An 11,948-nucleotide genomic window follows, 5' to 3' on the forward strand; every position below is an offset into this window, starting at 1 on the left:
TGAGCAGAATCAGCACTGTTGGGGAATAGTGAAGATGACAGCACATGCATGAGTCTTTGTCACCAGGGAATCCTGGCTGGAGTCAAAGGATTACTAATCCACCTCCCCAGTCCCCAGCATCCATCCGGAGCACAAAGCAAGGGCTTCCTTCCGGTGGTTCCTTTGAGAGCAGGAGAGCTTTCTCCCCCCCCCACCCCCTTTCAGCCACACCTGTCATGCCATTCAGATTCAAAGGAATAGCCCTGAAAATCTGTCTCACTCCAGTCAGGAGAAGAGAGCTGCCTGTTCTCTTCTGGTTTCTTCCTCGTGAAACGACAGACATTGGCTCTGCAGGTGTAGTTTCTTGATAGGGCGCTTGACTCTATGCATAAGGCCCTGGGTTCTATCGCCAGCATTCTAACAAACAAACAAAAACAGACGAATGAATGAGAAAGTTATAGGAATTAAAAAAGAGGGGGCTGGAGAGATGGCTCAGCGGTTAAGAGCACTGACTGCTCTTCCAGAGTTTCTGAGTTCAATTCCCAACCACATGGTGGCTCACAACCATCTGTAATGGGGTCTGATGGTCTCTTCTGGGGTGTCTGAGGACAGCTACAGTGTACTCATATACATAAAATAAGTAAATAAAAATTAAAAAAAAAGAATTAAAAAGAACCCAGGCAGGGCATGGTATTGCATCCCTGTAATCCTAGCACTTGGAAGGCAGGAACACAGGAGACTCACACGTTCAAGGTCAGCCTGGTCTGCATACTGAATAAGACCCTGCATTTAGGGGGAGGGGGGAAGGCCCCCAAAATGGATCCTAGTAATTAGCCCTTCAGGTACAAGCTGAAAATTCACGTGTCTGGAGAGATTCTCTACCAGGTCACCTATACACACACCAGGGGCACTTGTCTTTCTTCTGCCAGCCCCAGGAAAACTGCTGATCTTTTGGACATCCTATGAAGGAAATGTTACCCCTCCCATTTTCAAAATGAGGAAACTGAGGCCCACAAAGGGTTAACTGGGTTAACAGAGCAAGAGAGTGATGGAAGCTAAGTCCCTGGTTTACATGACCCCATGTTGGTCTTGCTCTCCTGTCTGGCATTTGGGTGACTGCCCGTGGTTTGAAACCCTTGTTCATGGGCTGTGAGTTTCTCTTGCTTTCTTGAGTGCAGAGAGCAGATCTGTAGGGAGGTTGGTTATCTCAGATGTGTGGGGTCAGTTAAAGAAGCGACATGCTTGTTCAGATTTAGCATGGGAAAACCTGTAATCCCTGCCTTAACTTTTGAGTTAGTGACTTTAGGAGTCTCACTAATTTTTTTCTAGGAAATATGCGTGCTCCTGTATGTGTCGGGTAGGATCAGTTAGAATTATGTATTTGCAGCTGCTTTGTAAACTGTAAAGCTGTAAGCAAAAGTCACTTAGAGATAATAGATAATGTAAGAATGTAGAGCTCCCCGTGGAGTCTGAGAGGTCTTGCATCTCTTAGACAGGTTAGTCTGTCCCTTCCTCATTGTGGGGTTCTGTACAGAAATAGGCTTGGTTCCTTGATTGGGATGTCTTCCTGCTATTCAGACAACCCAGGGTAGACCGTGTCCTGCCTCCTGCACTTCTGACATGGGCCTTTGCTTTATTTAGAAGGGTTTTAGGGTAGCCCAGCCAGTGACCTGTGATCCTCTTGTCTCAGCCTCACTAGTAATGGGGCATTTCTTTTGTGTGTTTTCCTTTGGTGGGGAAGGAGTACGGATTGTGGGGCAGCTCTCACGATGTAACCCAGTCTGGGCTCAGACTGCCTTCCTGACTCTACTTCCTGATGCTGGGATTATAGGCATGGGCCACTGCACAGTATGCCAGGGGATTTTTTTTTTTTTTTTTTGGTCAACCTGCCCAACGCCAGCAGTCTTTGTGTCTGTTGCCCTGAGATGGTAGACACTTCCTAGTCTGTCCAGCTCTGTTCTCATCTGATCCCGTTTCAGTTCCAGCCTGGCAGAGGGCAGACTTCACCTGTGGATAATAACACTTGTGCCTCCATACCCTGCTGTCTATCCCCTGTCCTGACACTGGCCTCGGTGCCTGGTAGATGCATGGCCTATTTTCTCTTGGCCTTTTGGCAGGCACCAGGCTGAGCTCAGCTAGCAGAGTTGGACTTGCTCTCTGGGAGCCCACAGCCTGGGCTGGGGGGAGTCACAGCCCAGTGGGAGGGTGCAGAGGTGTGCTCTGGTGTTCTGGGTGGTAGAGAAGGCCACCTAGCCCTGGCAATGGCTGGGAGTATCTGTTTTTTGTTTGTTTTGTTTTGTTTTTAGTTTTTTTCGAAACAGGGTTTCTCTGTGCATCCCTNGCTGTCCTGGAACTCACTCTGTAGACCAGGCTGGCCTCAAACTCAGAAATCCACCTGCCTCTGCCTCCCGAGTGCTGGGATTAAAGGCATGCGCCACCACTGCCTTGCTGAGTATCTGTTGTAGGTAACAGGACACTTGAGTGAGGATATAGAGAGGTCAGGGAGGCCAGAGAGAAGGAGGGTAAGGCAAGACTGTTGATGGTACATGCAGCTGCCATGACTCATGGGCTACATTTAGCGTCATAGAAGGACAGTGAGGTGGGGGAGGCAGCAGGTCTGGCAGCCTTACTGGAGAGCTTGGGCTTCTTCCTGAAAACTGGGAGCCTTGCAGGACCTCTGTGGTAGATAGCTGGTGATAGCCCAATGGACTGTGTCTGTCCAGCCTGTTACCCAGTTAGCAGAGGCAGTGGCGTGTGTTTGATGGAGTGGTCCCTGCATACTTTTTATCAGCCCAAAGGAGAGCAGTGGCTCACTGCTCTGCCCTTGGTGCAGAGACGTGCCTAGGATGCATTGCAGAAAGGCGCCACCAGGTGGTGAACCTGAAGATTACAGAGCCCTCCTCCCCAACCCCTCCCCCTCCCCATTTCTTGGCCATTTAAGACTAAATCTGTTCATGACAAGCTGACTCTGTCCAGCAAGAATGAGGTTTCCGGTTCCCCCGCTGCAATTATGTATTCAAATTGGCCCCTTTAAACTTGTGAACTGAGTCTTGAAAGTTAGTCCAGCATGTAGGACTTTGTCCAGTGTCTCTGAGAATACAATGCCAAACATCATGGTTGTTGTTCACTCCTAAACACTTGTGCATCTAAGAGAGCAAGGGCATAATGTTATATAACCCATATACTTTTCAATCCAGGAAGTGTAACTGAGGCTGGAGAGATGGCTCAATGGTTAAGTTAAGAGCATTGGCTGCTCTTCCAGAGGACCTGAGTTTGGTTCCCAGCTCCTACATCACAACTGCCTAAAGTTCACTTCTAGGGGATCCAGTGCCCTCACACACATGCATATGAGTAAAAGATGTAAATAAACATTAAGAAGAAAATGTAGATGACACTATCATTGTCATATATGTACACATACATACACATGCGCTCCCCCCCCCATCACCAGTCTGTCTTTGAACCTGGTGTGTAGTGAGGTCCTGTGGTCACAGTTCTGTGCTTCCTCACCCAGTCTCAGCTTTTCTGTAACTCACACTGATGCTTTTGAAGCATACAGACCCATTTTGTTGAAAGGACCTCAACCCAGGGTTGTCCCAGTTAGGATTTATTTTGCACATTTTAGCTAAGGAAAAGTATCTTCTTTAATGCATCTTTACAAAATGTGCCACACAAGGAAGCCCATGGCACTCGTTCTTTTGTCAACGACGGTAACTCCTGCCTCTGGGGTCAGATAGTAGCTCGCTCTTCTCCAGTTGGGGTGAATTTCACTGACCTTTTGATTGTTGTGTTGTTTTGAGGAAAGCATGCATCTAGAACTAGCTCCACAGAGTCTTTCAGTGGAAGGGAAGGTTCAGAGCCCAGCGAGCGTGCTTCCCCCAGCCTGCCCCAAGGGATCTTAGGCTAGAGGTACTGCATCTTCAATTCTGGCTCTCCCCTAACCCCCACCCTACCCCAACTGGAATGGCATGATGGAACTGTCAGAGATGGCTTCATCACCTTGGTCAGCCCTTACAGTGTGCACCTCAAGCAGAGTAGTGCCAGCTAGTGTGCCAGTCCCAGTCTGCAGAATGTAGTGTCTGCTCTCTGAAGGACCAGCAAGCACAAGGATGTGATGATGCTCTGTGCCTCCGTTTCTGTTGACACCCCCCCAACAGCTGTGCCCAGCCTTCCCCAGAACACCTGGCTCCTCTGTTCTGCCCAGCTCCGCTCCAGGCCCTCAGTAGCTCAGCTACCCAGGCTCTGCCCTTCTCCCACTGAGCTGCAGGGCTACGCTCAGGCTAGCCACCGGTCCTTCAGACCTATATATAGTCTGAGGCAGCAGATTGGACACCCCTCAAGCCTGGGTACCCTACTACTTCTTCCTGTTCTCTCTAGCTCTCAGTCCAGTGACTGTCCCTTTTCCCTTGGACAGGAGAAACGTCTATGCACAAGCTTTTGTTTGTCCTCACTCTATGGCCCTGGCTGGCCAGAACTTGCTGTGTAGACGGGGCTGAACTCAATCTCACAGAGGTCCCTTTGTTGGGACTCTGTTGTCACTATGCACACACCAAATTGTAGGCAGGTTTCTAAGCACAATTTATCAAATGCTTGTACTATCTCAACAAGTTCTCTGCTAAACCTTTTGTGTGAGTTATCCCTCATAACTCATAGACAGCTATGGAAGTGTGGAAGGTGTTATTCTCTGTAGATGTAGATGGAAAAAGAACCTTGCCCACAGCTTGTCACCAGTGACAGTGCCGGGGTCAAGTCTGCATTCGAGCTACTCCAAACTCTTTGGTTGCCAACATACGGGACTGGGCTGGGCATGAGACAGCTGAAACTGGAGTCCTTTTGATGGAGATACAGTGTTCTAACCAAGGCACTCTTGGTACACTTGGGCAGTGACTTTTTTTTTTCTCTCCCTTGGAGAATCCAGAGCAGGTCCAGACTTCTAACTGATGCATGGCAAATGAGATGCAGGGTGGGGGCAGGTTGGTCTTCTGCCCTCATTTCCTCATTTTGAGGAAAACAGAGGTGTAGGGTCCCTGCCTTCAGTAGAAAATGCCAGAGGTAAAGACCGGAAGAGAGTAGGCTGCACAGCTCAAGAGCATATATTCTTACTGCTTTTTGACAGCCAGGAACCTAAGGGTTAAGAGTGGACCTGCTGACAGGGACAGCTTGCATATGAAATTGTTGGCTGAGGTGACTTGGCAGAATGAACATAGTTGTTTGGCTACTTGTGGGCACTGGCAGCTGCTGACAAACATGGCTCCCAGCTGCTATGTTCACAGGCACACATACAAACATGTATATATTCCCACAGTAAGTCGTCCACTGCCCGGGACTATGGTTTGTTCCCCGCCAGGAAGATTGGCCTTGGCTTCTTTTCCTCGCTGTGTTGGTTTACAACATCACCCAACTCTTCCGACACCCGGAAGCTGCTTCAAGAAGCCTTAGCCCAGACTGGGAGGTCTCTGTAATCCTGGTACCCCAGAGGCTGGAGCAAGGAGATTGCTTTAATTCAGGAGTTCAAGACCAGCCTGGGCAACATGGAAAGATTCCCATCTCAAACAAAAAAAGCTGAGCATTGAGCATGTAGATGCTTTCTGTCCTTACAGCCCCATGGCTGCACTTCAGACTCACTGAGGCAGGGGATTCCCTCTGCCCTGAACTCTCATTGCCTGGTGGCTTTCAGGTAAAATGATGCTTTAGCATAGGTAGTCTCTGTCCCAATGGTTCTCAACCCAAACAGCCTTTTCACAGGGGTCACGTAAGACCATCTACATATCAGTTATTCACATTACAATTAATAACAGTAGCAAAATTGCAGTTATGACATAGAAACCCAATAATTTTATGGTTGGGGCCACCACAATAGGAGGAACTATATTAAAGGGGCGGGCACAGCATCTGGCCTGCTGGTAGCTGACTCAGACCTCATGATGCCTTCTCGCGCTGAGGTCCACGTAAAGCCCCCAGGCCCAGCAAAGCCCACAGAGCCCTGCTTTCAGAACCCCCATTCTGGTTACAGCCTGCTATTGGTGGGGCTGCTTGGCTGTGTCCTTTCCAGTGCCGTCCTCTCAGGCACCCCACAACCCCATTTTGTCACACCAAACTTTTTGTGGAGATCCAAGTCAGCGTGGCACCAACTTGCAAGGACAAAACATGGGGAAAGTTGAGAACTTCAAAGCTCTACAAACTTGAAAGCTGAGATTGTTGGGTTCCAGGGCTGCTGAGACTCAGCCTGGAGACATGAAGCTGTATCTGAGGGGAGCCTCCACCCGAGGGTGAGGACAACTGCGTTTGGGAGGGCTTTGCCCAAGTCCTTTTGGAGCCGTAGCAGCCAGAACTGTTCCTGCAGCACCACAGGGGCAGGGTCCCTCAGACAGGCCTCTTTGTGGACCACTTAGAGGTGTGTCTGGAGCATCCCTGTCAGGATACTTGAGGGCAGGTCGGAGCCACTCTGTGTGTCTACCGTCTGCAGGAGCAGGGCAAGGGGGTCTGTCTCTGAAAACCTCATCCTCCAGTTTTTCCTGGCTGGCTCTTCACCATGATTTCCTTTGCTTCAGTCAACTCTGGGTAGCAGGAAATGATGTTTAGGAAGGAAGGCAGTCAGGGTACCTCTTCCCTTCCAGCATCTTTTCCTATCCCTGCCCATCTGCTCCCATCCTTCTGTCTGTAGTGTCTTGGAGCTGTTCCCATGCCATTTGCTTGAGTAGATTCCTGAGTGGGGTAGGAGGGGTCAGGCTGAGCCCACTCATTGTCTGGGTCCCAGCTGCTCCCGGCAAACAGGCGTCTAGACTGTGTGTAGGCGAAGAAGCAGCATCTACACAGATGTGATATGCCTGCCTGGTTGGTGCTCTCCAGGGAACTGTGGAAAAAAGAAGAGGCTCAGCTCAGCACTCCAGAGAAGGAGACCAGGATCGGAGTGAAGTGATACCAGCTAAACCAGCTACTACCAGAGGCTGCTGGTCCTGGCGAGAACACCAACTGGAGGGAATGTGTCTATTCATACTATGCGTTGGGCCAGGCACCAAGATGCAGTGCTTCATATTTGTATATAAGATTCTTTTTCTAGTGGTGGTGACAGTAATTAAACAGAGACATACAAAATGTGGGAAGTACATGGAGGAAACCACACGACACAATGTGAGACCAGGTGAGAGCCATTGGCAAGAGCTGCCAAACTTGGCTTCTTTCTCTGAGGAAGTTTGTGTACTAGGAGTGCCTAGGAGTTAGTCAGGCAAAGAAGGGCACTGGCGTGGTGCTGCTGTCTGACTCTTTGGGGTGTACTGAAAGTTATTTCATTCCTCTTTGCTGTGACTCTGCTTCCAAATCTAACCATGGCTGCCTCTGTATCTGGGGACTGTTGGATGTTAAGAGAAGCCCCTAGTGACAGGAAGGACTGTGACCCTCAGCATGAGGATGCTTTCCAGGATAGCGGCAAATGCGAAAAGACATATTTTACTAGATAACAATATAAGCAGTAACACTTTCATAACCATAGAAAGAAAAAAAATGGAGGACCAGGGCCAGCCAAGTTTAGTTCCCAAGACTCACATGCTGGAAGGAGAAATGCCATATGTCTACTAAGATGTGTGTGTATAAGTACACACACACACACACACACACAAATAATGAATGTAATAATTTTTTAAAATAGAGAACAAAATAAAGAAAATTTAAAAAGAAACAATTCACACAACTATCAAGCATGTGGAACAGGTCCAACCTCAGACATAAGGAATTATGACTTTGGAGTGGGTGGTTATATGGAAGATTTGGAAGGAGGAAAGGAAAGGGGAAAATGTTGTAATTATCTCCAAAATAAAAATCGGAAAGAAAAAGACTTAGGACTTTAAAAAGTAATCCTGTCCCTTTTATTACTCATGAAATGGGTCATTTGCATGAGTAGGGAACCAGTCCTGGTTCAGGTGCAGGACCTGGGACTCCCTAGCCCCACACTGCTGATGGGACTGTCAGTTACGACAGACTTCCTGGGAACAGCTCCCCACTGTGTGTCAAATGCCTTAGGAAAAAAAGAAATGTTCACCCTGCCAGACACAGTAGCTTGTACGTACCTGTAAGCTAACCACTGGCCTGCACACCTTCAATCCCAGCACTCGGGAGGCAGAGGCAGGCAGATTTCTGAGTTGGAGGCCAGCCTGGTCTATAAAGTGAGTTCCAGGACAGCCAGGGCTATACAGAGAAACCCTGTCTTGAAGAAGAAAAAAAAAAAAAAAAAAAAGGATCACCATCGGTTTGAGGCTGTCCTGGCTGTCCAATGAGCTTAGTCACCGTGGGCTAGATGCAGTGGTCCTCAACCTGGGGCTCAGACGACCCTATCACAGGGGTTCCGAAGACCATCTGAAAACACAGATATCTATATTATGATTTACAACAATAGCAAAAATAATTTTATGGCTGGGGGTCACCACAGCATGAGGAGCTGTATGAAGGGTCACAGCACAAGGAAGGTTGAGAACCACTGGGCTAGAGAGTGAGACTGTCTGAAAAAAAAATTAATAAAAATAAAGTCCTTTCCCCCATTTGACTCTGCTTCTTGGCATTTATCCTGAGAGAAACAGTGCCAGAAGCAGTCCCTGTGAGCCACCGTGAGGCTCTGCCTACCTTTCTGAGCCTTGACTCAAAGAGAATAACTGTCTCTTTGTTTCTTTCTGGTGCTGGCCAGAGCCTAAGTTTGCTTTTTCTGGTACTCCCGGGATGCTCCAGGAGGAGAGCGAGGGGTGCTTTTACCATGTGCCACTCTGTTTGACCATGTGCCCCTCTGATGGACACACAACACAAGGCAGTGCTCTGCCACGCCGCTCCATCCCAACCCCTGGTTTTGATTTGTTTGTTTGTTTTTGTTGTTGTTGTTTGTTTGGTTTTTCAAGATGAGGTCTCTCTGTATATCCCTGGCTGTCCTGGAACTCACTTCTGTAGACCAGGCTGACCTCAAATTCAGCCTAGTCCACTTGCCTCTGCCTCACAAGTGCTGGGATTAAAAGTGTGCACCAAGCCTAGGGTTGTTTGCTTGCTTGCTTGTTTTTACAATTTTAATAGGATCTATTTCACATACCATGAACTTCTACCTAAGGAAAAGGGAAACTTGCAAAATGGCATCAGAGCGTAGTCCATATTTCTACAGTGATTTATATTACTTCCTATGAGAGTGAAAATCCAGAGACACAGAGGCCTGACTGAAGAGCACCTGTCTAGGTGGTGAGGTTAGGTTCCTTGGTGCCCATGATGGCCCTCTTTTAAGTGTTGGTACAGGGAATGCCAATTATTTCTATATGGAAATGAAATTACAAGAGAAGTTGGAGCTCTGTGTCCCTGAGCCAGCCCCTTGGGTAATGGCCACAGCTACACTCCTAACACTGCATGTTGCTAGATGTCTCGCCTGGCTTCCGGCACCACTTCCTGCCTCACCTCCGACTCAGCAACATGTACTCTCCTGGGTTCTCCCAGGTCATGCTGCTTTCTCTGTCTATCCCTGTTAACTTTTCTCTGAGCTTCAGCTTGTACTGGGCACCTCTGTGAGCTGTGTCTCCCCCAGAGGCTGGGCTTGGAGAATGAGATGTGTATTACTGTTGTAAGGCTGTTCCAAGCCCTGGCCAGCTCCCTGTATTTGTTCTGAAGCCTTAGAGGGAATGGATCTTCAGGAATGTCACAACCCCATTGATGGGCAGAGTGGCCCTCTCTCCCTTCTTATCACCCCAATCTGTCCGTCCGTCCTTCCTTCCTTCCTTCCTTCCTTCCTTCCTTCCTTCCTTCCTTCCTTCCTTCCTTCCTTCCTTCTTCTCTCCCTCCCTCCCTCCCTCCCTCCTCCCTCCCTCTGTTCATTAAAGAAATAGTATCCTGAAGTTAGAGAGATTGCTCAGTGGAGAGAGCACTTGCTGCTGGCTCAGTTCTCACCACTACATGGTGGCCCACAACTCACCTTTAGTTCCAGGAATCCAGTGCCCTCTTCCAGCCTCCACAGGTACCAGACATGCAGGCAAAATACCCATACTATGTAAACATTTTATATTCATTAAGCCAGGCAATGTTGGTACATACCTGTAATCCCAGCACTTGAGAGGAAAAGGCAGGTGGATCTCTGAGTTCAAGGCCAGCCTGGTCAATAGAACAGGTTCCAGGACAGCCAGGGCTACACAGAGAAATCCTGTATTGAAAAACCAAAAAAAAAAAAAAAAAAAAAAAAAAAGAGGTTGTAAGACTTGACAACAAAGGTCTTTTACACTTCAGCCATCCTGGGCTCAAGTCCCAGCGCCCACAACTGTCTGTATTTACAAGATCTGACACCCTCACATAGACATACATGCAGGCAAAACATCAATGCACATANAAAGGCAGGTGGATCTCTGAGTTCAAGGCCAGCCTGGTCAATAGAACAGGTTCCAGGACAGCCAGGGCTACACAGAGAAATCCTGTATTGAAAAAAAAAAAAAAAAAAAAAAAAAAAAAAAAAAGAGGTCTAGAGAGGTGGCTCAGCAGTCTGACTACACTTCAGAGGACCTGGGCTCAAGTCCCAGCGCCCACAACTGTCTGTATTTACAAGATCTGACACCCTCACATAGACATACATGCAGGCAAAACATCAATGCACATAAATAAACAAACAAATAGAAAAAACAAAAAAGTATTCGTTTTTAAAAAAACATTATTTTGCATTCAATACTTTCAAATGGTTCGTTTTTAATTAAAAATAAACACATTTGGGCTGGAGAGATGGCTCAGCAGTTAAGAGCACTGACTGCTCTTCCAGAGGTCCCAGAGTTCAAATCCCAGCAACCACATGCTGGCTCACAACTATCTGTAATGGGATCTGATGCCCTCTTCTGGTGTGTCTGAAGATAGATATAGTGTATTTATATATAATTAATAAATATTTTAAAAATAATAAACTAATTCAAGGTCATCTTTGGCTGCATAGCAAACCTGAGGCCCGTGCTCCTCAGACTCCATGGGCAGGAAGGAAGTCCTAAGCATCATGTCTAAGGGCCATTCCTCAGGTCCACAGCCCATCACTTCTTGGAGATAGCCCTAGGAGGAGGCGCCTCCTCCTCACAGTCTGAGTATTGGAGGTGGGGGCCACTTTGAGAACAGCTACCCAGGGCTGGGGCCGGGCTGCCTACCCCGTTTTTGTAGAGGTTCTTCTTCAGCACCCACACAAACTCCTGTGCCTCCCTCTGACACCTTTCAGCAGACTCCCCTCCCTCCCTTCCTTGGCAACTGTGTCTACTGCCTTCAAGGACATCTGCTGTTGGTGTGTGGTGACTCTCAAGTCAAGGAGTTGTGATTCTTTTGTCTTTGGGTGCCTTGGCTGCTGCTCCTGGTGGGGAGGTGGTGGCTGCAGCAGCCATGTGATGTATCCTTAAGTTAGTCTGGGCTCGTGTCAGGAACACTGTTGATTTACTTAACAGAAAGGCTCTTTTCTGTCTTGTTTAGAACTGAGAATGAAGCGGAGAGCATCAGACAGAGGAGCTGGGGAGACGTCGGCCAAGGCCAAGGCTCTAGGGACTGGCATTGCTGGAAATAATGCAAAGAGAGCGGGACCATTCATCCTGGGTAAGCCTCTGACCTTGAGGGGTTGGCCAGGGCACAGGGATCACATCCTACACACAACAGAGTGAGGTGCCCACCAGGGCTGTAGCCACTCCATAGCAAAAGTTGTCAATTTTTTGTCAGTACACCAGCTTTATAATAGCCAGATTCTGACTTCCCTCCCCTGAGAATATGAACCTGAGAACATTGACAAACTCACAGAAGCACATGGCTACATTAGAAGACATGACTCGCCATGTAAGGCACTATTTGACTTTCTCGAATGACATGGCTGATTTCAGTGTTTTTGTATAGCATTTCCCGGAGCCTCCTGTATTTATTTCGTTTTAGAGAAGGGTGTTTTAAGACAGGATCTATAGCTGGGCGGTAGTGGTGCATGCCTTTAATCCCAGCACTTGGGAGGCAGAGGCAGG

The 11,948-nt window shown here is 48.1% G+C and overlaps 1 protein-coding gene across 1 annotated transcript in view; it reads left to right on the forward strand.

Annotated features, from left to right (window-relative positions):
- The window catches only part of Stk40 (serine/threonine kinase 40), a 38,042-nt gene that overhangs the window by 8,545 nt on the left and 17,549 nt on the right, over nucleotides 1–11,948 (forward strand). Inside the window, exon 2 of the mRNA XM_021199997.2 lies at nucleotides 11,419–11,538. Within this exon, the coding sequence (XP_021055656.1) occupies nucleotides 11,427–11,538 (112 nt within the window). The 5' untranslated portion in view covers nucleotides 11,419–11,426. The remainder of the gene's footprint in view (nucleotides 1–11,418; nucleotides 11,539–11,948) is intronic.

This window comes from Mus pahari, chromosome 6 (assembly GCF_900095145.1).
Source record: "Mus pahari chromosome 6, PAHARI_EIJ_v1.1, whole genome shotgun sequence".
In the NCBI taxonomy this organism is placed as follows: domain Eukaryota; kingdom Metazoa; phylum Chordata; class Mammalia; order Rodentia; family Muridae; genus Mus; species Mus pahari.